This window comes from Corvus kubaryi, unplaced genomic scaffold (assembly GCF_017639235.1).
Source record: "Corvus kubaryi isolate FWS band 111438036 unplaced genomic scaffold, C.kubaryi_AGA036_p1.0 37256, whole genome shotgun sequence".
Lineage (NCBI taxonomy): Eukaryota > Metazoa > Chordata > Aves > Passeriformes > Corvidae > Corvus > Corvus kubaryi.
The window spans coordinates 7,256,495-7,283,645 of record NW_024581076.1 but is presented as its reverse complement, the minus strand read 5'-3'; the positions used below and the strand labels follow the sequence as shown (position 1 = coordinate 7,283,645).

Below are 27,151 nucleotides of genomic sequence, written 5' to 3'. Positions count from 1 at the left end.
GTTTAAAATATTATTTTCATATTTAATTCATTCTGCAGTATTTTTTTAACAGTTATTTCTAAATTTACTGGGTTAGAGACTTACAATTCATGAATATTGTGATGTCAGTATTGCAGACCTACTCGTATGTTATACTGTGATATATAGACCAGGATGTGCTTCCTTTCCTGCAACCAAAATTTCTCTCTACAAATTAGTTTCTTCTGCGTTTAGTATATTATAGTAGTACTCCATTTGGTTTGGAAGACTGCAATCACACTTTTTGCTTGATGGGTCAGCAAAATTGATGCTTCTTGTTTTCACACTGATTTTTAGAGAAAACTAAGTGGGCAAAAACATCCTTAAGTAACTTTGTTTGCAGACCATTTGGAACTAAGTGATACATTCATCATCGATCAGAAATGAATAATGAAATTTCATGAAATCTTAAATGTGGCTGGTTGGAAAGAATATGATGCTGATTTTAATACCTTTTGGATGTCTAGAAATATTACATCTTAAACTGTTCATATGCTACCACCACTGAGAAGCCAGCATGTTTCCATGTGGGGCAGGTTTTTTGTAGGAATGTAGGCAGTTGCAATGCTGAGACCTGGAACTTAGAGACTTTTTCAAAACTTTGTGCTTCCTCAGTAAGGATCTGTACAGTCTGGACAGAAAGAACAGGTAGTTAAGATTTGGGAGTTGAGGAAGAAGAGGCGGGGATTGTGAAATCAGGAGCCAGGGAAGGGAAACAAGCTGTTCATGATGAAGAATAAAAGAGTTGAAGTGTACTGAAGGGATGTGTGCTGGTAAGGGTGTGCTGGAACCAGAGAACTAAGTAGATGGCTTAAAAAGAAACAAAAAAATGGTCAAGACAGGAACTGGAATGGAGGTAGAGAGAGATAACAAGGATGTTGATGTCATTCGTAGAAAGAAGAGTGTGTGAAGGACACAGGGAGAATAATGGAGAAAGTGAGCATATTGGAAAAGGGAAACAGCCACTACTATGTTGTTCTTTAGAAACCTGGAGTTGAACCCAGGAAGCACGAGGCTCTGCGTTCTGCTGCAAGCTTATAGCTGTTCAGTGCACTGGCAAAACTTGTCCTTCCTTTCTTTAGTAAGTTCCTGTGGGGGATCATGGTGCTCTGGCTAATTACAGGCCTGTGCTGGGGGCTGCAGGTCTGTGCTGTCGGAGATCGCAGTTGTGTGGCTGTGGCACTTGGCGCAAAGGGGAAACTGTCCTATTTTAATTACGTCCTCTTTTTTTGGGTGTGTGAGCTTTTTACAGTTAGAAAAGCTGAAGACCCACGGTAACAAGTGCCAGAATTAAAATTCCCATGCAGGAATAATTTAATTTGTTTTTGTATGTGTTAGACATATGCATTAATCTTTTACTTAAGTGGTTACTTAGTTTTCCAAATTAAGCTAAGTAGATTTAAAGGTGGTTTATTTTCATTTAAGCATGTTTACCTGTGTGGGTTTAGATTTGGAGCCTGATTAAATTACTTTAAAATATTTTAGCAAATTATCTGTTATCTTGGATATAGTATTTGCATATAAAGGAAATTTATATTATAAACTTGTGTGTATGCAATTGGGGGAAGAAAAATTTTGTAGTAATTTAAATCCCTTCATCTCATGATTGAGTTTTTTTCAAAACCAGTTTTTCTAGTCCTGGCAGGTCACCCACTATAGCTCAAACTCTGCTTCTTGTTTGGGAATTTTATTTCATCATTTCATATTTTATGCTTTTGCCACCCTGTGGCTGCACCCTTTCTGAAAGTTCTGTCTGTATTTTCTACACAGCTCAGAATGTTTTGAAACTGGCTTCTGAGATACTACCTGCTATTTCCAAGTTAAAATTTTTAAAAGCAAAGAAGAACAACAAAAACATCTCTGTATCTTTTTATCATCACAGAAATTACATTAATATTCTGGCATTTCTCTTTAAATTATACTTTGTAGTCACCAAACTGTTACCTTTCTCTGTAACATATTTTTATACTTTCCTTAGTGCATCTGTATACATAGTAATCCCATATTCAGATAATAATGGCAAATGATTCCTATACTGTGGTCAGAAATTATATTTTGATTAACTCAAAATACTGGAAACTTGAACATGAAGTAGAACACTTTAAGTACACCACAGTGTAAAATTTTTCTTGGATAATTAAACACAAATGTTACCTTTTAGTGTAAGTGGATTTGCTTCTTTTTATTACCCATAAAATACATGTACTTTTATGCACTGTTTTTTTCAAAGGCAAGCACAGAAATTTTCAGCTTTGACATGCCTGTAAGGTTAATCACTTTTACCAATTAATGTATTGGAACTAAAGCTGTCATCTTGTTTATTTTATTCCCCCTGTTGTTAGCATTCTTATTCCTGTTCTTTGAACCAGCCTTCTAGTGCAGACAACTTTTCTCCTAGGTCATTGACTTGAATAATGTTGGACAATTTGATAATTGTATTATTGACTATTTCACCCCCTTCTGAGCTGTAAATTCTTTATCTGTTTTCATAGCACCAATATTCTATTTAATAATAAATGATAGTAAATTCCAAAAATTTTTTTTGTGAAGCTGAATACACGTCTTCTAATACTCAAGTTGCCTTTGTTTTTTCCCACAGAAACTAGCAAAGTGGACTATGTCCTTTTCCAAGCTGCTACTGCGATAATGGAAGCAGTTGTAAGAGAATGGATTCTCTTGGAAAAAGCAAGCATTGAGTCACTGCGAACATTCCTTCTAACCTATGTCTTACAAAGGCCTAAGTAAGTATAGAAAACATACCTCAGAACATGCAGAATTCTGCATAAAGGCTGGGTTATCATTTTTGTTTCCCTGGGTAGCAGTGCAAAATCATTTTAAGAATAATTTGTTTTTTAGTCTTAGCAGTTAACTTCTGTCACCTTTCCCTTACGAATTCACGCAAAATATTTGAAAAAGAAATGTGTTTAAAATTTTATTGAGCATCGATGTCCAGAATTATTTGCAAATATATTTGTGCAATGTTGTTTACAGCCTTCAAAAGTATGTTCGGGAGCAGATTTTATTAGCGGTAGCGGTGATAGTGAAACGGGGATCATTAGACAAATCAATCGACTGCAAAAGCATTTTTCATGAAGTCAGTCAGCTAATCAGCAGCGGTAACCCCACTGTGGTAAGTACTCAGGTTTTTTTCTTCAAAAGTTAAGCAGTCTGTATCAGCAGCTTAGGTTTTGTACTTAGTGGCTATAAAATATTTTATACCTCTCTTATCCAATTAGTAATTAAGTTGATAGCTATTAAATCATTTACCAAGTTGGAGACGTTTTAATGTGTTGGGACTGGGGGTAGTATGTGTACTTCTTTGGTATACAATGAGACCATATTTTTAGGGAATGGTTTTCTGAATAGCTGCTTTAAGTGACATAGTTGTGGGTTGGTGGTTTGTTTTGGGGGTTTTTTGTTTTGGGGTTTTTTTGGTATGGGTTTTTTAATTTGTTTTCTTTTTTTCTCTGGTTTTCTTTAATCAAATCGTAAGATTTAAAACAGATTTTCCATTAGCTGGAAGGTTCTTTGCACACTCTGTTCCCCTTCCATCTGTGCGGTGCTGCTCTCTGCTGCAGCTCAGCTGTTGAAATAGACAGTGAGCAGGAGGCATAGGCCTCTGCTGTTCTCTGGGAGACGAGTAGGTGGAGAGAAAGGAGTGTGCGGAAGTAAAACATGGAATGGAAATACAAAACTTATTCTTGATTTAATGTCATACTACTAGGGGTAAGTGTTACCTTCCATACTGAGCTCAAAGTGGAAACAAGGTGTCCAATATCTATCTATGCATTTAGTGAAATTCCGTTTGCTATGCCAGGGGATAAGTTTAGAATAGGTCATAATAGAGGCATGTAACTAGAGCTTAAAGAGTGGTGATTTTGTCTCCTACCAAATGAAAATCAAAGAGTATATAGATTCCATGCTGAAACTTTAACTGAAGCTTTTCTCAGACAAAAACCTTGAGAGAACTGGCTCCTAACACTGCTGAGCGTTTAGAGCAGCAGTTGTGCTACACAGATGTGAGTGGCAAATGTTTAACTCCGAAAATTCAATCAAAGTGTACTAGTACTAGAAGTAATCCAGCTCATGTCATGGTCCTAAAAATAGTGTGTCACCTCTGAGCAACAAGTAATATCCCTCCAGGGTATGGAAATTTCATTTACTCTTGTAAACCTTAATTTCACAGTTATTTACCTTAAGGTAACTGTTTTAGCCTTTTGATTCTGAATAATGCAGATAGAAATGGGTATTTGTTAAGAAGAACTGAGCTAATGCTTTTTTCCAGGAAGCATAGTCTGGTTATTAAAGCAGTGTTACAGCTGAGGTTTTCAAGTTTTATGCATGACACTCTGTATGCTCATGTAGTTTGTAGGATCTTTGCGTAAAGATACAAAAGTGGTGCAAATAGAAGTGTGGGCTGTGAACTGAGTCATGCACGGTCCAGCTTGTGCAGCTGTACTCTGGGCATGCACTGTCCAAAGACGCATTGCACTGACCACAGCATACAGCAAGCTAAGACTGCCTGCTCCAAGCATATCATCCTGGGCATGCTGTGGAGCAGAGCACTTTGCAGAGGAGCTCTGGCTGGGGGAAGGGGTGCTCTTCTCCAAGTTCAGCTCACTGCCAAGTTGAGCTCAGTTTTTCATTTCCCTTTATTTAATTTCCCTCTCTTCACAAGCATGAATTTTTCCATAGTTTTTCCAAAATATTTGTGCTCAGGTTTTAAGAATGGTATTGAAAATGTCTAGGGTATTTAATGATGTTTTCTATTCTGGTGTGCTAATAGGACTTAATACCAAAAAAAAAAAAAAAAAAGACACGTGATGCTGCTGAAACGTCTTTTCTGTATGGCACGGTATATGGTTGTTAGTCTTTGGCAAACTGGTTATAAGCACTTGCTCCCATGTATATATGAGGGTTTATATTGTAAACCAGTTCTCATTCATGAAAATGTTCTTGTAATCTTCTGAGACTTAGCTGCAAGGGAGACTCTGGTACTGGCACCCAGGACAGGCATGTACAAAAATAAGCTGTAATAAAATGGCGTTTTAGCACAGTACCTGCCAAAACTGCGTTCTGAAGGGGGTCAGGGCATGCCTCTTGTATAAATATATAACAACTCTGAAAGGTTGTATGAAATAATTCATACAATGAATTATTTATTATTTTAGTTATCTTTTCAAATATGGCTGGGTGGTTTTGTTTCTTTACTAGTGTCCCTGTATCATTCAGCCGTGCCTGTGGGGCCATGTGGGACCCCAGTGGTGCAGTTGCCTTGCTGCCGTGGGGATTCTCAGCTAAGTGCTTCAGGGTATGGTGTGAAGCCCACATCCTGAAGGGACTGGTACTGCTTTCAGGATCCAAGATGTGCTGTCAGGACAGTGCCATGTACTGTCACAAGTGTTTCTGGAGATTCGTTTATATTAGTTACTTATAGGCGTCTGTTCAAATCAGGGAAGAGGCTAGGATGTAGGTTTTGAAAAAGATTGGCAGATACTTTCCAGTCCTCTGTGCTTCCCTGTGGAAGGAATCATTCCACTTTTTTGACATGTCTTTTCTGTGGCGTGATACGCATTCTTGCCTCCTTGTACACTCAAGTTGCAGAAGTCTGTCATACCTTTGTGACTCCTAATTTTTTTTTCCAGTCTCTTTTGTCACTTTCTGTATCCTTCTCAGCCTTCTGCTCACCCGTTTGTGTCGTCCTGCCTGAGGTTCACTACACATGGAGTCAGCAGCAGGTCACTTCATATTTAAAAATGTTTAAAGCTCTCAAACAAGAACTATCGGCAGCTCTTAGCTGCTGCTAATTGGTTAGAGCATGGTGCTAATAATGCCAAGGTTGTGGGTTCGATCTCCATATGGGCCATTCACTTAAGAGTTGGACTCAATCCTCGTGGGTCCCTTCCAACTCAGAGTATTCTGAGGTAATGGCTTTCTACAGCAGTTTTTAAATGAGAGAAAGTCCATTTTGAAAAAGCAAAGCATTCTCTTGTCTGCTTCTTGCTTACTTTTTTGTCCCTGTTGGCTGTGAAGCTTCTTGACCCATCTTTACCTCACAAGAATAATGTAGGTACTTAATCTTTTCCATTCCCTGCAACACTCCACCCAGTTTCTGTCAGACATCTCTACTAACTTTGTGATCATTAGACAGTCCTGCAACATGAAATCTTTGGGACTTTTCAGTAATATCTTGTCAGGGTCAAGTCTTGATAGTTGGGGTAATAAGGAGGGCAGTGAATGTAGATGGTAGTCTCTGTTGTGTGTGTCCATTTGCAGGATTTGATGTGCTTAATACCTCAACTTCTCAAGTACTGATTAAAAAGATCTTTAGAGATGGATTTATTTTGAGGCTAGTTATGTAGCAGCAAACTGTCATGTGAGCAAGACTGATGGATGAACTGTTGAGAATGAAAAAATAAGGAGGTTGGAAGGAAGATAAGGAGAGGAATTGTGATGAGAGTAATAAAATGGCTTTAGTATTGAGTAATCTTTTAATAGTGGAACACAGTGTACATGTTAAGGAAATAACAGGACACTAAGGAGAGTTAATACTTCAGGGATGGGAAGGATGCATGGTTAGAGCCAGCTTTAGAACCTGGAGTGTTGGCTTCTGCTGCTGGTTCTCTGCCATTTGGTGCTTTATGAATCTCACAGAAGAAACTTTGTCTGAGAATGGAAAGTAAACTTTTAGTCTGGCTGCCTATTTATTTGTAACTGAGTTTAGGTAGTAATCCTCTAGGAGGACAAGGATTAGCTTTGGAGTTCTTAGTTTTGTTTTTCCTGCCTCCTCCCATATTATCGATACAAGCCATCCCTCTGCTCAGGAAGGAGAATCTGTAATCTCCCTCCAATAGCAATTTCAGGATCTCTTTTCAAAATCTTCATCTCTGGGGGACAGAGATTCTGGCAGCAGACACAGTATCATGAGCCAATCTTAAAATTCTAAATACATGTTTTCTATCACTGATTTCAAGATTTTGGAGAATTGCGTGGGCCAAGTTCTTCTCAAGTATACATGTTTTCAATTTCTTGGCTTTTTCTTCTTGTGTTAAAATATTCTGCTTTTGCACAGCTGAAGGATTTCATTTGTCCTTCATCCCTGCCAGAAGGACAGGAATCCTGGCAGCTAAGTGACTGACTCCCAGGAGGATCTGGTCTGCATGTGAACACAATCAGATAGATTTTGTTTAAAACCAGACTGAGATATGGATCACACCTCAATTTCTTCCAGCATATGTATAGGCAGATGCAGAGGGGTCCAGCTGCTAGACTTGACATGGGACTGGGGAGCAACAGAAGCTATGTTTTTTAAGACCTACAGTGCATACTGTAGGCATGTAGAATGTATTTAATATAAAGCTCCGTATCTGAAGCCTACATATTTTTTTGTATATGGAAGATGACTTGTCAAGACTCACTGGAAAAGCTCTGGAATCCTAACCATTCCTTCTCTTGTAAAATTTGTAAAACTGTTTTTCTGTTTCCCAGTGTTCCTAGTTGGGCTAGAGAGAAGATCCAGCTGCTTCAGATTACCTAAAGCTTTTGAGGGATGTACTGTGAATGGATTTCATGTGAGCGGTGGGAAATACTAATAAGCAAAACTCTAGGCATTCATCTTTATTGAGGTTAATCTATCCATTATAATAGCTGCCTGGATAGCTAATTATATTTATTTAGTATTTACAGTTCTTGTTTTTATTATTTAAAGGGAGTTTTACTTCTGGAAATCTGTCTAGCTGTTACTGTTTCATGTGGTAGGGTAGGAGTTGGAGAGGCTCTCCTGACTTTCATGTTTTGACAAAAACATATATATTATCCCACTCCCAAGCTGTGTCTTCTGGTGTAATAAAATTATTACCTTGTTCTACGAACCTCATTGCCCTTCAAACATGTTGAATATAAAAAACAGAGGGTGAACCAGGATATTTAAGCTGATAAGTGCTCTATAAAGGCCTAAGTTAGTGTGTTAAAGATTGGTTTGGGAATTTTAGGAATCCAAAAACTAGTCCACATGTGAGGTTAAAATTCAGTAATAGAAATGTAAGAGAACTTTAAAATGCAAGTGGTTTTAGTAGTTGAATTAACGAGGGTGCTTTTACAGTTTTCAGATTTTTCTGTTGAAAGGGAACCGGTTTTACCAGAGATGCAGTACAGCAAGTCTCCAGCTTAGTTGCTTAATAACTACTAGAAATTAATAACTCCCCAGTATTATTTACACTAAAGCCACAGTTTCAAAGACAGGGCTGGGAAGTGAGGAGATGTGTTCCAAGTGGTGAGATGTGCATCACCTGTTCTAGGTATAGCATACTAAACCCTTTCTTTCTTCTGTTTTGCCGTCTCATGAGATTTGCACCTGTGGAGTCCCTCACCTGTGACCTCAGAGACTCACTGGGAAAGAAGAAATTAAACCTTTCCGTGTGTTACACCATGTATTTTTTTTATTACAGTGGTGACACACAAATAAACAGGCTTGAGGGGAAAAGCCTCTTTAAGACATTTGTTGTCCTTAGCTGCTTGGTGTTTCGTCATTCTTCCTCTCAAAGGTACCGCCCTTCAGAATAAATGTGTTCAGTAATATACTGGATCTTTGTTAGTCTGCTTGGAAACAGCCCCTTCTCCCTCACAGCTTCTCATTTTTTTCTTTGGGTGATCTGCTGTGGAGCACAGCCGTGTAATGCAGCTCATTTGACATAGCTGGCAGTATGGCAGGCAGAGGCAGGCAAGAAAGACCAGGAATGAGTACTGGGAAAAGTGGGGGAAGGGAGGACACCTGCCCACCAAAGAGCACTTGTCAGGATGGTGTATATTTAAAGCTGGGTGCTGCTGATGGCGAACTGCATAGCTAGCCTTACTATTCATTATTTTGAGTTTAATTGAAAGTCCTGTATTTGTTCATGCAGCTATGGTAGGAGTGAAGATCCAACTGATGCCATTCAGACAAGAACCTGGAGAAGGATATGTTACCTTTATAAATGGTTTTCAGGCCTTCAACTTCTTTTATGAGATCACTTCTTTTTTTTTCTCCTCCTGATTTCTGCTTCACAACTTTGCCTGTCTCCAGAGAAACAAAGAAAAGCCTGTTTTGCACCCTATGCTCCAGCTAACTCTGCCTGGACCTCTTCCATTATTAGTAGAGGCTGCTACTTCCCTTCTCTCTTTGTCCAAAGCCTGCATGCTTCACATGCCACAAGATTATCTTCCTCTGGCCCATGGTGATTCACAGGCAAATTGATTTTCTCTTTCTCAGCTCAACCCTGGGTGTTTCCCTTGGTTTGCCTGGTTCCCTTCAAGGAAGGGAAGCAAGGTCTTGCCTATTGTGCCACTGTAGCTCTGATGTGTTAACCTGGTGCTGCTCATCTGTCTTTGCACAGTGGCAGAAAGGGGAATAGAGGAAAGGAGTGCACTGCCCAGCCAGTCCCTTACTGCTGACAGCACAGAACTGCAGCTGTGGGTCCTATTGCTATCATCCTGTCTCTGCTCTACAGCTTTTTTCCACCAGTTGGCTCATTTGGGAAGGAACAAACAGATAAAAATCAGGGGGTTCTTCCTGGTGCTTGCTTACATTTCTTCAGATATGTTCTGGTTTTCTTTGGTTGGGAACCATGACTTCAGCTCCTGGGTCTCCCACCCACCTTGCAATAGTCCCACGCTGAAAAGTTGGAGTGGCCCCAGTTACTCTGCATACATAAAGATATTTCTTTTGGCCCTCTGGCCATCCTGTTAACCTTTCAGTTTGGAGTTACAGCTTACATTCTGGAGATTTAGATACTCTGAAAACGTTAGCAAATACAGCTGTGCTTATTCAAGGAAGTTAGAAGTGTATTACTGCCTTTATAAAGAAAGCCTTGCTTTAAACAACTTACTTGGAAAAATTGCTTTTGATACATTCTCATTACAGAATTCTATCACCTAGGAGCAATACAGAAAATTCTGCTTCTGATACATTTACTCTTTGATTCTTCCTGCTCTTGCGCAAGTTAAATTTAGGTAGTTTAGGGATATTATTAAATCTTCACATGGCTTACTTTTGGTTTCAGTAACAGAGTTTACATTATACATGTGGAGACAAAAAGTCCTCTAAATGCATAGTCAAGCTGGCAGTGATCTAATGTAACAGGGTAGATGTTATGATTTGCTCTATTCAGGTAAGACCTTAATTCTTTTAGATATGCTTACTGCTTTTTCTGTAGGTGTAAATGATACTTGCAGAAGGCACTGCATGATAGTTTTGTAGGTTTTGTTGTAAAATGAATTCTTTAATCAAACCTCTCACAACCTAACTGTATCTCTGCTCTGAATTCAAAACAAGGAAACAATTCTGGTATTGGAGTTCATTCAGCTTTGTCTGTTGGCTTTATTGCTGCAGAGCTGGTGTACCACATGTCCATTTTTTCCTAGGCTGTATTTGAACTCTTCTTCCTTTCAGATGCTTTGTAATCCAACTACCCTCAAATGAAGCACTTCATTTATTCCATGGGCAGCCCAGGCACGAGTGTGAAATCCCTTCAAACATTATGACTTTAGCTTCTTTTGTAGGGGACATTCCATTTGGAGGAATAAGTTGTATTTACCTTTTGCGTGTGAGTTTTATGAATGATATATAAATGTTGTTTACTGTTAAAATGGTGCATGGTCTTTCTGTACTGTCTGTGTTTTATTAAAGTCATTTGAAAAGAAAACCACTAAAACAGTGTTACTACTGGGTGTCTGATTGCCAAGTTAATCTCTTATCACAAGTCCCATTGATCTTCTGTTTGAGCAGCTGAGTGTCTATTTTTTGTATAGCGCTCTTTCATGAAGTTTACTCCTGGTAATAAAGCTAACTGGGGTGAGTGCCAAGCTATTCTCAGAGGCAATCCTCTCTCTCAACAAGAGAAGGATTTTATTTTGTTAGATGGGCTTATTGTTTGGGCATGTACTTGTGGCAGAACTAGTGAAATTGCTAGTGAATGAGTCAAACTAGGTTCAGAGGTGTACTCTTACTGGTATGAAGTTAATGGCATTGCTGCACAATAGACACTCAGATATGGCTTTTAATATGATGCCCAGAGTCACGTGCATTTTCTACTTATTACAGTGTGGTATTACTAACTTGCATTGTTAATCTCTTCTGTGGTGTGGCAAAAACCTTAAAAAAAAAGTTTAAAAAAGAACCAAAAAACCCCCACCACAAAACAAATGTACAAACAAACGAACCAACCAAACCCACACCAAAAAAAGCAACAAAAAACCAAACCAAAAAACAAAACACAAAAAATCCCCAAACCCTCCACCCTAGAATTTTTTATGTGTTAGGTGCATTGAATTTTCCTACATTTACGAGGAAGAAATTTTAGTTCACCAAGCACACCAGTATTGGTTTCTCTGAAATTGTTGCTTTTAAAATTTTTGAAATCTTTCTTCTGATAGTATTTGTGTTGAGGTACTTAGTGTCTTCACACCAAATGTAGCTGTATATTAAAAAACGTGATTCAAAATATTAGTAGTTAACCTTCAGTAAAGTTACTTTATGAAAATAAAATTTTATTTTTAGTAAAATTTACTTGAGCTTTATTCCGGAGCTTCTGAAGTACTACTGCATATTCAGGAAAGTTAACTAGATGGCAGGGCAAATATTCTTTTAAGCTAATAATTTGTTAGTACTCATGAAAATGGCCATCTTACTGCTATGCACAAGTCTGTATAAATTCCTGTAGCCTTATGGCAATTTTGGGAAGCAGTGGTGTTTTGCAAAGCTCTGTGCAAATACTTGACCTTGCAAGGACAGGTTAGAGTCTTGATCTGTTCCTCTGCTCTTGTCTGAGAGCTGAACTCATGGAGGCTGGCACCTGCCTTCTAGGAAACCAGTCTCAAGCAATCTCACCTCATCCTGTTGTTGCAGTAAATTTTAAATTACTGGCCAGTATCTTCTCTTTGGTCTTCTCCTCCCCTGATGACCTGGAATATATGGGAGTGCTTACAATTCCTTATGGATGCAAGGGGTAAGCGCAAGTGCAGATGGCGACAGAAGTGTATGGATGTGCAAATATTGCACATGAGGCCCTTGGCATGGTGAGGGAATGGGGCAGGCACCCCAGGTATTGAAATACCAAGTTAAGGAAGTTGATGGGATGCTGGGAATTCAGTAGGAGGGAGTAAACCAGAGGGATGCAGTGTGCCCTGGCATTTGCTGTGAGCTAGTGTGCTGGACGGAATAAGGTGTATAAATCTAGTAACATCATTTTTCTCTTGTCATGGTCAAAGCAGATGCTGATGTCCCAAAACTATCTGAACTAGTTCTCACTGTAATCAGGGGTATAGGTCACTGCTCAAGCTGCTTTATTGGACTCTTAGCAGATTTAGTCAGCCTACCTGTACCCATTGCTCTTTATACTTTAAAAAAGATGTCTTTACTATCAGTCATAAAATTTAACCTTCCTTTTAATTTTTCCTTGAAATCAGGAGAAAAGCACACAGAAAATCTGTAACACACTTTTACCATGCAGTAACACATTACTCTCCAAAGAGAAAGGATAAATTACTATATACCTATAAACAAATTGGAGAAAAAGGAAGGAGCTATTGCAGCTAATATTAAGTATTTGTAATCACAGTGGAAACAAACTTTTTTTCCTATTGTTCTTGCCTATTTGAACTTGGTGATTTATTTTCCAATAATTGGCAATGAACTGCAAATGATGGGTAGTCTGCATTGCTGCCCTGCTTGTTCTGTGGTGGTCTGGATGGTGTCTTGGTGGCAAGATCTTAATATGATAAAGCAGAAGCAGTTTAGTTTTAGCCTGGTTGGTTGTACTGTTGGAGCCACTGATAGCGCTTGGTAATCAGGGTATGTTACAGAGCATCAAAGTGTACAGATTTGTAATTGCAGCTAGTGATGTCCTTACATTGTGGTTGCTTTGAGCTGAAAAATGTGAGTGAGTCACTAATTTAAGCATCAAATAAAAACTTGTGTTTTAAACTATTTAGAGAGTCACGTGAGAAAACTCTGCCTTATTTCTTTAAAACATGTAGTCTTATCTGAAGCATTGTCCTGAAGTCAGACCTGAGGGGTTTTTTTAGTTGGTTTTTTTTTGTCTTCTTTTTTAAAAATCCAGGTTAATTCTTTTCATATGGAACTTTTAATGTTGGATTTAAAACTCAATACTAGCCTATACTGATTTTTTTTGGTATTAGATCAAATCTGTATTTCTTCTAATTAAAAAAATTCCTTGCACAGAAATAAATAAAATTTTGGAACTAAATTAAATAAAAAATAAATAAAATTTGGAAATAAAATACTGAGATGTTTGAGCTAATATAGAAATACTTCTAGTGTAGAAGTGACAAAGTTGCACTTTTACTGGAGTAGTTTAAATTGTGATGCTGGTTTTCACTGTCTAAATGCTTCTTTAGTCATATATGTTGTTTGACAGAGCTGATTGTAAATGAGAAATAGTGCACTTGAAACAAATAATTTCTTTAAAATGGGAAAGCTTTTACTTAGCAACTGATCAGCAATATGCTGGTCTGCTGGACTTACACAGCTTTACTGCATAGTGGAAGAGAAAACCTGTGTATTATCACAAAGCCACTATGTTTGATCTGTCTGGAACTTATTTAGTGAGTAAGAATGTTAATTTAGTGTACACTGACTAAGATAACTAGTTGTCTGGGGGGGTCAAGGTACTGACTTCAGAGGCATTTCTGAACAAAGATGTTGCAGTTGGTGGGTGGATGGCACTGGTCTCAGCTGTTGTATGAGCTTGCATAAATAGTATCATCTCCACTTTAATCTTTCGGGTGTTCAGAGGTAGTGTGCATATTTCTGTTTAACCCCTGGACACTTGCTGGCATGCATGACCCTTTAACAATTCCTATCCCTCTGTCCATGCCTGGCACCTTGGCTCCAAAAAGTCTGGGAGGATAGCCAGTAATTTTGGAGTTTTTTGTAAAGAACATCTCTTTAACAAAAAATCTTTTCATTTCAGCAGTATACACTTTCTATTCTGCTTGTTACAGTAGTGTACAGCACAAGTCTGAAGTAGTACTTGCATCTCCACTGTGCAATACTTACTCCTCTTTGTGTGCAGGGATCAGTTAAAAGATATTAAAACTGGTGATGATGGTTTCTGGACTTTGGCATCAGGAAAAAAAGCTTTTTTTATTTCAAGAAACAACAAAGTTGGCTTTTAAGTTGTATTTTAGATAAGCATTTCATTTACTTTATCTTCAATTTTGAGAATGAAAAAGATACTTAAACCTTCAGTCTTCATGAATCTGTGTCTCTAAAATTAACATATGCCTTTTTCTCACCAATTTTTATATCTCTTCAGAGACATAATTTTAATAGAGTAGTTTTAAGGGTTATTTCTGAGGCTTGTGGATGTGGTGCTTTGGAGGGAGATATCCAAGACCTTTCAAGCATTCGAGGTTTCTGTGGATTCCTCTTCTAATTTTTTTGATGGGGAGAGAGGGAAAAGATGTAGTGGAGAGTGTTATTGCAGGTGTTGTTTTTGACAAACTTGTATCACTTTTGTTGCTATAAAGTTAATCATGATCAAATACCAACATGGTAAGTGTAGCAAATGCAAAGAAGGGCCAAAAAAAACTCCAGAGCGACCTGAACTGTTAGATAAATAGAAATAAGTGGAAAATGAATCTTCCCTGAAAGTAATAACTGTAAAGGCCTGTGCACAGGGAGAGAAGGTAAATGGAAAGGCTGGGAAATGGTTTGCAGTAAGTTGGTTTCTATTTGTAGTGATGATCACACAGGTACCAGCTTCTATATTGCTCAAATACTCGAATTTCTTTTTTAAGGATGGAGCCCTGATGATTCCAGAAATGGTTCATCCAGTAATCTATTTTCCTGAAAGTTTGCCTTGTTCTAGTTTGTGTTAGATGGAACTGAAGTAATAGTTGTATTAAAATGCTAATAGAAAAATGAAGGACACTGTAGGTGCTATTGCATTATTGGACACCTTTTAGTTATATTATTCCCCCTTATTTTTTTTATAGCAAACTTTGGCCTGTTCCATTCTAACGGCGTTGTTGAGCGAGTTCTCAAGTTCAAGTAAAACCAGCAACATTGGACTAAGCATGGAGTTCCATGGTAACTGTAAACGTATATTTCAGGTAAACTAGTTCTGTATTGATATATGCTACCTCTCTTCCTAGAATTTAAACATTGAGAAGCTGAAATACTTTGTTGTTGCAGGTACAGTCAGGTACACTGTTTGCCTAAAATAATTTAAAAGGCCAGATACTGAAAATAATGCAGATACTGGCTACTTCAGGAAAATTGATAATGTATTTTTTAAAAACTTATATCAAAAAGGTGCAACCCCTTTGTGCTCATTTTATGAATGTAGAGCTACAGATCTTTATGCTGTTGGACTCTTTAATTCCTTGGCTACCAATTGCAAACAAAACGAATACTCTGTGGAACAATGATAGTCTTAAATATAGCTTTGGTTTAAAGCCAAGGAGAGCTATGTATGTATTTAAAAATATTATTGCAGATGGTGTAGTCTGGTTGTCTCAGATGTATTGTTTGGCCAGTCAGAAATGTTTTTGTGAAGGCATTGCTTTAAACTGACTGTTGTGGAACAAATTACCAACTTTTTTTCATGCCAAAGACCAACTCTTTTCTCCACCACTTATTAAAAACATATTGGTTTTTTATCTTTTAACGACTAGTATTTATGGGAGAATTTTTTCATAGTCTTTGCAAACGTAGTCAATTAATTTTGACAAAAGGGGTGTTCTCACAATTTCAGAGTATTTTCTGTATTTTAATGAAAAATAGGGTGAAGCTGGAAATTTTTTTTCTCTTTGGAAAAGTATTTCTTGTTGATCAACGTTTCTAAATGTCTGAGATACTGAATGTATTGTGTTCGTCCTGACTGTAGGAGGACGATCTGCGGCAGATCTTCATGCTCACAGTAGAGGTACTTCAGGAATTCAGCAGACGTGAAAACCTCAATGCTCAGATGTCTTCAGTGTTTCAGCGTTATCTTGCACTAGCCAATCAGGTCTTAAGCTGGAACTTCCTTCCTCCAAATTATATCCTTTTCATGTCAGGCCTTTTTTTTCCCTTGACTTGCGTCACTCTTGGGTGATGAGTAAAGTCTTTGTAAGGAGAGTAAACCATAAAACGTATAAACTTTTAAGTTTAGTCCTTGATTTATGTTTCCTTCCATTAGTGCTTTTTGTCTCCACCATGCTTACTAAGAGATGCTTACATATGGAAGCTGCTGTTCTTCATTAAAGTTTAAAAATATTTTACATAAAAGAGAAAACAGAGCACCCCCGTTTTACAGGTTGATGGTCTGTCTGGTTGGTGCAGGGAACAGGAAACATGTAATTTGCTACTTCAGTGTGGAACCATATGAGGAAGAGTCTAAGCCCTGATAAATTTTTATGCAGAGGCCTGATCTGTCCTACTTCTCTCCCTCAGAGAAGAGGTAGGGACAGACAAAATGCCCCATCATGTAGGAATATGCATGTTCAACCAACTCCCCTCAAAACAACATGGTATATACTAGAACACAGAATAGAGTCTCTTCAGTCTGAAAAAGGTATTTGGTAGCAGAGAAAAGAAATGTCAACTTCATTTTACACAGGTGCCATTGCTTCTGTTTTGATATTTTTGAGATATATGCTGATCATTAGTCCAGAGAAAGGTGGAGTGGAAAGTAGAGAAGGAAATGGGAATCAGAAAGAGAAAGGGTCTTAGTGAAGGAGAGAAGAAAAAAAGATATAAAAATGCTCAGGCTAGACAAATATTGTAGAAATACTCAATAATACTCTGTATTTAATAGAGGTTTTAGACAGCATGTCTGGTAAATCATTATAGTATCTGTTTTAATAGCCAGACTGCCTTTAAGAAGCTCAGCAAACTTTCCAAGAGCCAAATTTTTAAACTGGTTTATAAACTTTTTTCCTAAAACTTTTGAAATTGCTACCAAGTTATACATACTGCAGGAATCTTGATGTTGCTCTCAAATCCACTGTGAAGGATTTTTTTTTTGCTTTCCTGGTGTGACAGTCAGAAGGTGATATCTGTGTATTTTTGTTTTCTTTTAGTCTGTTCATTATGCAGCAGGCAGCAAAAGTAAATTTATTTGAAACTGGATATTCCTTGGTTCACATCTGTAAAGCAGAATGCCAGTTATATTGGCTTTAAGAAAGGTTCTGTGAATTAAAAGTAAATATCCCACTTCTATCGTCCCTGAAGTGGTTTGGCAGAGGTTCAGAGAGGAATTTAGCCCATGTGCCTATAAGATGGAGACTGTAGTCAAATTACTGCACTTTGGAAGTGGATTTGGGATTTGAAATAGAAAGAAAATGCTCTTGTATCGTGCAGTGGTGGTTCCATCTGAATTTTAGTCTGCCTCTGCACAAACTTCTGATGTAGTCCTAAATACAAAATCAAAGAATGTTAAGGGCTTGGAAGGGACCTTAAAGATCATCCATTTCCAACCCCCCTGCCATGGGCAGGGACACCTTCACCAGGCTGCTCAGAGCCCCATCCAACCTGGCCTTGAACACTTCCAGGGTTGGGGCATCCACAGCTTAACTGGGTAACCTGTTCCCATGCCTCACCATCCTCTCAATAAGGAACTTCTTCCTACTATCTAACCTGAATTTCCTCTCAGTTTGTGCCCATTACTCCTTGTCCTGTCATGCAGTTCCTGACAAAGAATCCCTCTCCAGCTTCCCTGTAGGCCCCCTTCAGACGCTGGAAGGTTGGTGTGAGGTCTCCACACAACCTTCTCTTCTGCGGGCTCAACAGTCCCAACTTTCTCAACCTGTCTTCATAGGGGAGGTGCTTCAGTCCTCTTACCAGCTGCATGGCCTCCTCGGACTTACTCCAACAGTTCTGTGTCCTCCTTATGTTGGGGACACCAGAACTGTAGTCAGTACTCCAGATGGGGTCTCACAAGAGCTGAGCACAGGGAGAAATCACCTCCTTCAACCTTTTGGTTCAGCCCAGGAGGCAGTTGTCCTTCTGGGCTGTAAGTGCACATTGTTGGCTCATGTTGAGTCTTTCATCAACCATCACCCTTGAGTGCTTCTCTGCAGTGCTGCTCTTAATCACTTCTAACCTGTAAGTGTGTCTGGGATCTTAGAATAGTTTGAAAGTGAAGGCTGTAATTCTTCATGAGCTCTTTGTCCTAGTCTTTGCACTGGTGGAGCCATATGGATAGATTGATAGATACATGCAACCTGTGGAGTCTTGGAATTCCAGCTTTCCTTTATATGTCTATATAATATGAAGTGATTTAGGTGCTAGTAAATAAATGTTACTAGAAATAGCAAAGCAAGCCATACTACTGCTTAAGGTTAATCGTTTTCTGCTATTTGGCCTTTAGATACTACAGCTCTTAAGCAGGTTCTGGCCATTTCTGGAAGCTGGACGGACCTAAGTGCTCTTGATGGATCCATTTCAAATATTTTTGTAATTTCTGATCCACCTGATACTGTCTTTTTGTTTTCTACCATTGGATGTTTCATTTTGCTGTAAGAATTACAGCACCAGCTTGCGTCTTTCTTTATCAACCTGTTTTCACAGAAGTTGGACCATCTTCAGTCATCCTTGAGAAAAGCTGGCCTTAGCCGCCAAATATTCAGTAACTATTGGGGTTTACAGTGCCATGTTGATTGTATTGTGGCATAAATCTTTTCCTTAAGATGACCTGTTTAACTGTTGATTGTTAGCTCATGGGCAGTGAAACTTAGCTTGGCTGTAGTTTCTAAATAGATAGCACATTATGTAAGAATGTAAGAATTGCTGTGTTGATTGATTGGTTAAAGTCCTTTTGGTGTCCTCTTTCTAAATCTTGACAGTACATATGCTGAAGCAATGGGCATAAATTTAATACTTGAAGCATGGAGTAAAATGATCCATTGTATTCTCAGATACAACTTTTTTCCTTCAGTTGGTATTTCCCCTGGCAAGATAGTATTGATTCTCAGTATTTCCTGCAGCATCACAGTAATCTGCAGCATATTTATGTAATCTTTAGCAAGATTCTTGTATCTCCAAAAAGGAGAAGTAACATAAAAGTGCATTAACCGTATGGTGACTATTGCGAAGTGGCACATTGTGACTACTGCAAAGTGGCACCTTCAAATCCCCAAGCTGTTAGAATTGGATCAAAACATACCACTTCTCAAGAGTTCTGTGCTGTTATAGGAAAACTTGATAAGTGTTGCGTTGTTAAATGCAGTCTTGGACAGTGTTGCCACCAATTGCAAGAAAAGTTGCAGTAAGTCTGCATTGTCTATTGCTACCATGAAAGATGCATTCTGGAATACCCACCTCATTGGAGCAACAAAAGAAGCTCTGTCACCTACCTAATTTCAAATTGGAGCTCAGTATTTTTAAATTATCTTGGGATGTAGTGCCTGCAGTAGGACGGACATGGCACAGTGACCTAGGAAACCTCCCTTCAGTAATGTGCAGTTTCTCCCATTTCATTTTCCAACAATCATCTATTGTTATTTTTATCTGCCACCTTGAGATATTAGTTTACCCGGTGTTTGTGGATGCTTCAGAGATAGTATCTTGTGGCATGTTGGCTTCTGTACAGTTTCTTTTTTCAGTGCTGTTACAGTATTGTTAAATGTTATTTACTCTGATGGAACTAGTTTTAACTGCATCTTTTCTTAAATGAATGTTTCGACTAATTAAGGAAGTACAGTTGATCAATACTAAAAAGTACAGCCCTCTCTTTTACAAAAGGTCCTTCAAGCATCTGACTTTTAGTACATTGTGAGTACCCAAAGTGTCCAGTTAAGAAGCTGAATGTTGTTGGGCTTTAATGCACATTGGCATGGACATACACATCCTGTGAAGTCAGGATAGAATTATAATTTTTATCATTTTACTTCCAGAGATATTTCTCTCGTCATCTTGACTTTGGGATTTTTCTGTTCCTGGTAGCCATATTCTAGTGGACTTTGACTGAATGTCCTCAAACATAAAAGTTCTTTAACAGAACATTAGAATTGTGTCCAGCTGTCTCCCATCTACAGAAAGATGTCTATTATCTGTCATTAGAAGCTGTCATAGAAGTACTTATCCCTTATTCTTCAATATATGGATTACAGTATATGAATAAAGAGATACTTGAGCCTTAGTTCTTTAGTGCCTGTACTTGCTTGGAGGCAAGCTGGCAAATTTTCAAGTGAATGTAGAATAAGGGATTTAAAATGCAGGTTATGTGGTTTGCACCTAGTGGTTTGCACTCTACTAATACACATCATTGCTGTTCCATTGGAATTGATGGTGCCACGGCAGTTGTATGAACTGACTGAAGTTTTTGTCTGATCTGAACATTTTTGTGTTCCTTGGCCACGCAGTTAAAGGAAGAAAGCTCATCATATCTCTGTTTCAAAAGGTCTTTTAAACCTCAGGCCAGAATGAGACACCTGTCTGGAAGGTTCTGTGAACCATGTAGTTCTGCAGACTTTTAAGATTTGAACTCAGTCCAACCCAGATTGGTAGCATCTGTTGTGCATAATGGGAGTGCGTGAAAACCACACAGAGCATTCAAGGTTGGTTTTGAGGAATGATTCAAGTTGACATTGCTGCTGAAAAAGCATCCTGCCTTATCATCTCCCATGAGCATGATGCTGAGCAGGGAACCACCTGGCTGAAAATGTGGGGTTTTTTAGCAGGTTGTGGCCCCTGGTTTGATTTGTTGCACAACTACAGACATTATTCTACCTGTACAAAGGAGTGACAACACAGATTTCTTCAGCAGCATGGGCGCTTTCCATAGGCCTTTGTGTTTGTTAGCAGCCTGGAATTATCCTGAATTTACTGCAGCAGTCTGTTTTTATCTGAGAAATGAAGCATTGGGCCACTATCCTGTCTATTGTTTGGGATACAGAGCAAAAGTCAATATAACTGTACACTGTACATTTCATTCAATGTAAATGAAATAGCTGTATTTAAGAGAGCTGCATTTTACTCTTATCAGACTTTTATCACCTATCACTTTTAGGTGAAAACTGACCTGACTTTGAAATCCCTGATGTTCAGAAATTATTTCTAGGGCACTATGTGTTTTCTTGTCAATCCTTTCTAGCAACTTTTTAAGATGACTTTGGGCAAACCCGAGAAGATTGGCAGATCTCCTGAATTCTGTCATAATTGCACTAAACATATTTGTATCGATGTTGAACTTTTTAACAATTAGTCTTTCATCATTTTGGTTTTCCTGAATGAATTCTGTAATCAGTTTGCAATGTAGGAACATCTTAAAAGCATGAATATCAGAAGAGGAAAAGAGACCAGGAACGACCTTTTTTATGAAAGGGAGCGGATATTGTGCTCTCTTGCCCCAGTGGTTTTACTTTTCCAGTTTTGCAGCGATGGTCACAACACCCTGGATGGCAGCTGGTGTGTGGTGGAAAGGTGTGACTCCTAAGCCACATCTGTGTGGCAGCCACTTGTGCACAGGTGCTTTAAGTGCAAGTTAGGCTGGAAGTGATCAGCTTGCATACCATAAGCTGCATAACCGTAGCAGCAGAATGTACCAAGAGCTGCAGAATCCATATGGGTGGTCATGAGCCTTGGAACTGGCATGGCTCTGGAATCGGCAGGGTTTAAAATTAGCTTGGGTGTTCCTACACTTCCTACTCCTGTTCCTGCAATCTGAGTCCGGTGTCTCCATCACAAAGTATTGTTTCATTCTCGTGACTGTTAAGAATACTTGTGTTTAATAACATTTAAGCATATGCTCCTTGCCCTGGCTGCTGGATGTATTTGCTGAGAGTATGAGGTATGGAAAGGTCTGTGAAGGATTTCTCTATAGGGGGCAGCAATCCTCTGCAGCAGTTTTAGGCAGTTGCTCCTTAGACTCATCCCATGTGCTTGGCTCACTAGCTAGGAAGCCAGAGGAGGTCTTAAAAATCCAGATAAAATCAGTATTTAACATATCACTGCAGGGCAGGTAACTTTCTAAGGCAGTTTTTTATTTTTAAAATGCAAGTCTGTGACTGGCACAAAGTTGTCCAGAAATATTTCAAACAACAGAGGTAAAGTGATTAGAATAACTTTTAAGAAAGATATTCAGACCTTAACACTTCAGGATTTTTTCTTCCATTTCTGAGATTTTTTTTTTTTTTTTTTAACTTCTGTGCACAAAGTTATGGATGGGGTTCTAGTAGAAGAAATCTCAGCTTTGATTTTTGAGTTCCAAACTTACTTCTTTGTGGAAATGAAATATTTTGATATTCATCTTCACCTATCAGTCCCTTCCTGGGACAGAGGCTATGAGTGAGAGGAAAACTACGCATTTGTTGGTCTTTTATTTTTGTTGCTTTAGATGCTCCTCCAAGAAACACATAAAACCTCAAACTTTTTTTTCTAAATCAGTTTTAAAATAAAAAATTTATAATGTATAAAATACTACTCTTATTTCTCCAGCTCATGAAACAAAACCAAGCATAGAGCTAATGTCTACATGCATAAATAGAGTCTTCTTTAACATTATGGTCTTCTCCTCTTCCTGTCTAGGCGCTAATAGCCAGCATATGAGCCTTATCATACATGAAGGCACCTAATTATATTCTTATGCTTTTTAATAGAGTTTGGTTCACATCACTGAATAATCTGATTCATGCAGAAGATTCCAGTGTCTGAAGGAATCAGTGTCCTAAGTCTTGCCAAATGGGTGAAACATTGACATGCTTCTGGTAGCTGTTTGTTAGCCTGGATTTCCATATCATTCAAAGTGAATTGTATTAAGAGTTAGCCATTCCTCAGTAGACCTGGGAGTGTTAGAAACATTTGTATTATTACCAGAAGTGGTTTACAATTGTTTTTCATTTTAGAAACAAAAAAACCCGCAAACTGTCCAGGATGTCATAGTAGATTAATCTATGCTTATCATAAATCTATGTTGTAAGTCTAAATCATAAGCTTGAGTGCTTAGAAAAAAAGTGTTATGCTTGTTCTGTACTTTTTTTTCCTTTATAAGTTTTGAGAAGTAAGTTAATTTTGGGTGATGAAGAGTGCATTTGTCCTGTGTACACCCATGTACAAGGTAATTTAGTGCAATTTTTTTCAGGTTTGGCATAGCTAGACTGCTGTTACTAAGACCAAACCATAGCACAACATAAGCTGGGGTACTTCATGGCAGTAAAGATCTCCAAAGCCAGTTTCTGCTAATGTTTGCGTACATTTAGCACACGATGGAAAACGGGTGCAGATCTCCATGATAGGTGGAGTCAAAATTTGTAGTGTTCAGTGAACAGATATTTTACCCACAAATTGCCTATTGTCAGATGTGTCATTGGACCATTAGCATGAGAAACAGGACTAAAAATAACAGGATAGGGCTGCTGAATAGTGAGTCTTGTTAAAATAGTGACAGCAAACTAGCGCTTCTTTCATTCCATGTGAAAAGCATTTTGTAGCTGGTCCCCTCATAGACTCAACCTAGTGAAGAGTAAATTCATTTTCAGAGACCGATAATGTGTTTGTGATTGGCTTGGACATATTGTGGGAAGACAATAGCTTATTGGAGAGTCACAGCAAAGGACGTTCTTGTAAGTAAACAATTTTAAAATACCATTTTGACTAAAACATTCTAAATGGAAAGGAAAAAAGGCATAGCTTAATTTGCCAGATAAAATTAGTTTTTATTTAGAATATTACTCCTGATAAAGGATGCTTGCGTGTGATAATTTCATGCACTTTTTTTTTTTTTAAGTGGGTAGAACCAAAGCATATTTGATCAATTAAATTGCATCAGTATTTCAGATGGAAGTAAAGTAGAAAATTCTGTGACTTTTAGTTTTTCGCCATCTGAAATAATGCAGATCTGGTATAGCTCAACATACATTGATAATTTTGAAAATTGTGAAACTGGCTTTATTTTGCACTAATGTGAAAACCCCTGATTGTTCTTACGCAGCGTAAGGTGCTGACAACAGTCCTGGGCACATACCACCAGTGAAGGTCCACTTGGTACTGTACTGTGGAAGAAGTCCCTTTTTTGGAATATGGTTTTGCACAGTGTCGTTAGGAATTTTGTTTTGTGGCAGAACTCAGAAGACAAGTATAAATAAACTGAAACTGTGCATCCTGCTTTGTGACACAATTTTTCATACTAAACTACGTGCTTGTTTTAAATATTGTTCCCTTAAACAAAACCCATCAACAGTTATGGGGTCTACTGTTTTGAACAATACCGTTGTAAAATTTATGTGCTTCTAGACATAGAATTAGTTTCTTACACACTTTTTTTATCGCACTGGGTTACTTACAGTACAAAAGGTAATGCCGTTCATTACCAGTAAGTAAATTATGTGCAGCTGAACATGCTGTTACTTACTCTGATGGTTGGGTTAGAAAGAGATCAAAGAGGATAATCTGGGTTTAAGAAAGACAAATAAAACATTAGTAAAACTGCTTTAACTTAGCAACTATTACTTGAAATGGGTGGTGTCACAAAGGGAAGTACTTCCAAAAATTTTTGATAAAAACTGTTGTGTGATCAGACTGACAAAGAATTGAACCTGTTTGTTTAAATGTTTTTGCTCATGTCTCTGTTTTTTCTGTACTAGAACATTTGCAGAATTTTGTAAATTAAGTTATGCGTGGTGGGAGCTGAAATGAGTGTAGCAAAATTGTCTTTACAGCCTGCACATTTTTCATAGGCGTCTCTCACAAACATGTTTAATATGACAATGCCTTGTGCTGACTTGTGCTTTTGTTCTTCTCAGTGTAATTAGAAAATGTAGATTAATGCAGGGCTAACATATCTGCATTCTGTGACACATATCTGGCTATTTAGAAAAATAAGATATAGATTTCAATGAGCTATCTTTAGCTATGGTAAGGCCTTTTTAAAAGCTGCCAGGAAAATTTTTTAGAAAATTATTTTCTATTTTGCATAAATTTTAACACCTGTTAATTGCGGTTGCTTTTTTCCCTTCTCGCTGTGTCACATTAGACACCCTGGTTATCAAAGTGATCGTATCACTATGGTATGTCTCATAATTACGATCAAACTGTTATCTAACATTCCTGGAGCATTCTTTTTTTCAATACTTAATACCTTTTATTCCTTGGCCTCATGCATGAATTATGCTGTGTATGTGAAGAGGCTTAAAGTTTGTTTCCATTACATTCTTTCTGAATGGATCCTGTTGTATCTAGGATTTTTTAAAAGCCAAGTAGGAATGTTATTGTTGACCTTGACACCAGATAACTGGGCAGACATTATATAGCTATGTTTGAATCCTCACAAAATGTGATGCTAAAGCCAACAGAATCCTGGCGCGAGACCCTCCTGGACAGCAGAGTTATGGAGCTTTTCTTTACAGTAAGTTTCTTTCTTCAACTTTCATAGTCCAGACCACAGGGAAAGCAGCTCCTTCCTGTTCTAAAACTGTATTGTCGGACTCTTCCTTTTGCATCAGGTAGGACTGATTCTGTTCACTTCACCTTGCTTATTGAAGCAGACAGAAGTATTGTCTTTTTCATAGGGTACTGAGTATGTATTTTGCCTATTAATTGCTTTAAATTGATGACTACTAGCAACAGAAAAAGGCTTGTAGTTATCTAAACTTTTATACATTTAATACTTCTGGGCATGTACTCGTCAGGCAAAACAAAGCACGATGAGCAATAGAAGAGTAGTGACTCTTTCAGATAAGGTGTAACGGCTCTCAGAAAAGATCAAACGAACAGTATGTGTTCGCTGATATTATAGCATTTGCTCAACAGAACAGCTGAAAATAAGTCATGTAGTTGTAGTTTTCTAGGCAGTTTCAGCATACAGAATTCTGCATCACTTTTCTCAGCACAAAGGAAATCCATGCAAGTTAAAATGGAGTAAGTCAGGAGGGCTGTGGAAGAGGTAGTGTTGGGCGAACGTAATATTCAATTTCTGTAACTTAAAAGCCCCACAATATTAAAAATGGATAGAACTCGTGTTGTTTTATTTTTACAGCTGTTGGGAGAAGTTTGTAGTCATTGCTCAGCCAGGACTTACTGCAGCAGCAACATATATTGGCTTATAAATTCATTTGCTATGCAATTTGACTTAGGTTACATCTCTTGGGATCTGAGAATTCAGCATTCTCAGTTTTTTTTTCATTTTTGCAAAGCAGAGAAATGTGCTCAAAACTTGGACGAAGTTGTTATAATACAGTGTAGATGTAACTCTCCAGTGCTGCTTGACAGTATGTGTTTGGATATATGTCCTTACTTGATAGGATTTTTGATAAATTTAAATTTTTATTTTTATATTTTTTACTGCAAGTTTATCCAGCAGTTTTGAAAAGGTAAAAAAAAAATCACTGGCAGAACTCTCAGCAGCTACACACAATCTGAACAGCTGTCTAGACTATCCAGACAGTTGCTACTGTCAGCTGTGAATCTCCACATGCAAATAACTTTTTGGCTTACATGTTAACCCTTCTTTGTTTAACAGTATGAAGTTGTCAGAGTTGCATATCTGTTTCCTTGATTGGTTTAAAATTACTTATTTGTGATAAGAAAAATACTTTTAATAATATGCAGATTTGTTTTAATACATTTATGTTTCACTTAATAGTAACAAAGGCTCGCCTGTATTCTATTATTTTTGAATGAACACTAGCCAGGGCAGTATGCTGTCAGTTCTGGTTTTAGATTCCTGATTTGCAATGGTTGAGGCTTGTAGCAGTAGTTTGCTGTTTGAAGTAATGTAAGTAAATGGTAATAATTTTTATTCATTTATGTGATCTGAGAAATTTTAATAACCTTGCAAAAGTTGGCAGGCAGGACTGCTATGTTAGAATGAGAGCCTTCATTTCTAATCTCAGCCTCATGTGGGACATATATTAGGAGGGGTATTTCTGTTGCAGGGTTTGTTTTTCCTGCTAGTTTGATCTTTCAGGGATTAACTGTGCAGCTAATCCAACTAGTTATGAGTTAGGTGAACTTGCAACTATAACACCACAGAGGAATGGTTAGTGTTTTAATGTAGTTTTTGGTATAATATTGCTGAAATAATTTAGCTAAATTTTGCTTCTGGGTGAAAAAGTTACTTTATATTTTTTTGTTTATTTATTCAATAAATCTTCTGTGAATAAATAGGCATGAGCCTAAAAAAATTATTTAAATCCATACTTGACTGATTAAAAT

General features: G+C 37.9%; 1 protein-coding gene across 1 annotated transcript in view; it reads left to right on the top strand.

Annotated features, from left to right (window-relative positions):
- XPO4 (exportin 4) overlaps positions 1-27,151 on the top strand; it is an 82,060-nt gene that overhangs the window by 22,229 nt on the left and 32,680 nt on the right. Inside the window, exons 3-7 of the mRNA XM_042023927.1 lie at positions 2,618-2,759; positions 3,010-3,148; positions 15,013-15,129; positions 15,906-16,059; positions 25,231-25,343. Coding sequence (XP_041879861.1) covers positions 2,618-2,759; positions 3,010-3,148; positions 15,013-15,129; positions 15,906-16,059; positions 25,231-25,343 — 665 coding nt within the window. The remainder of the gene's footprint in view (positions 1-2,617; positions 2,760-3,009; positions 3,149-15,012; positions 15,130-15,905; positions 16,060-25,230; positions 25,344-27,151) is intronic.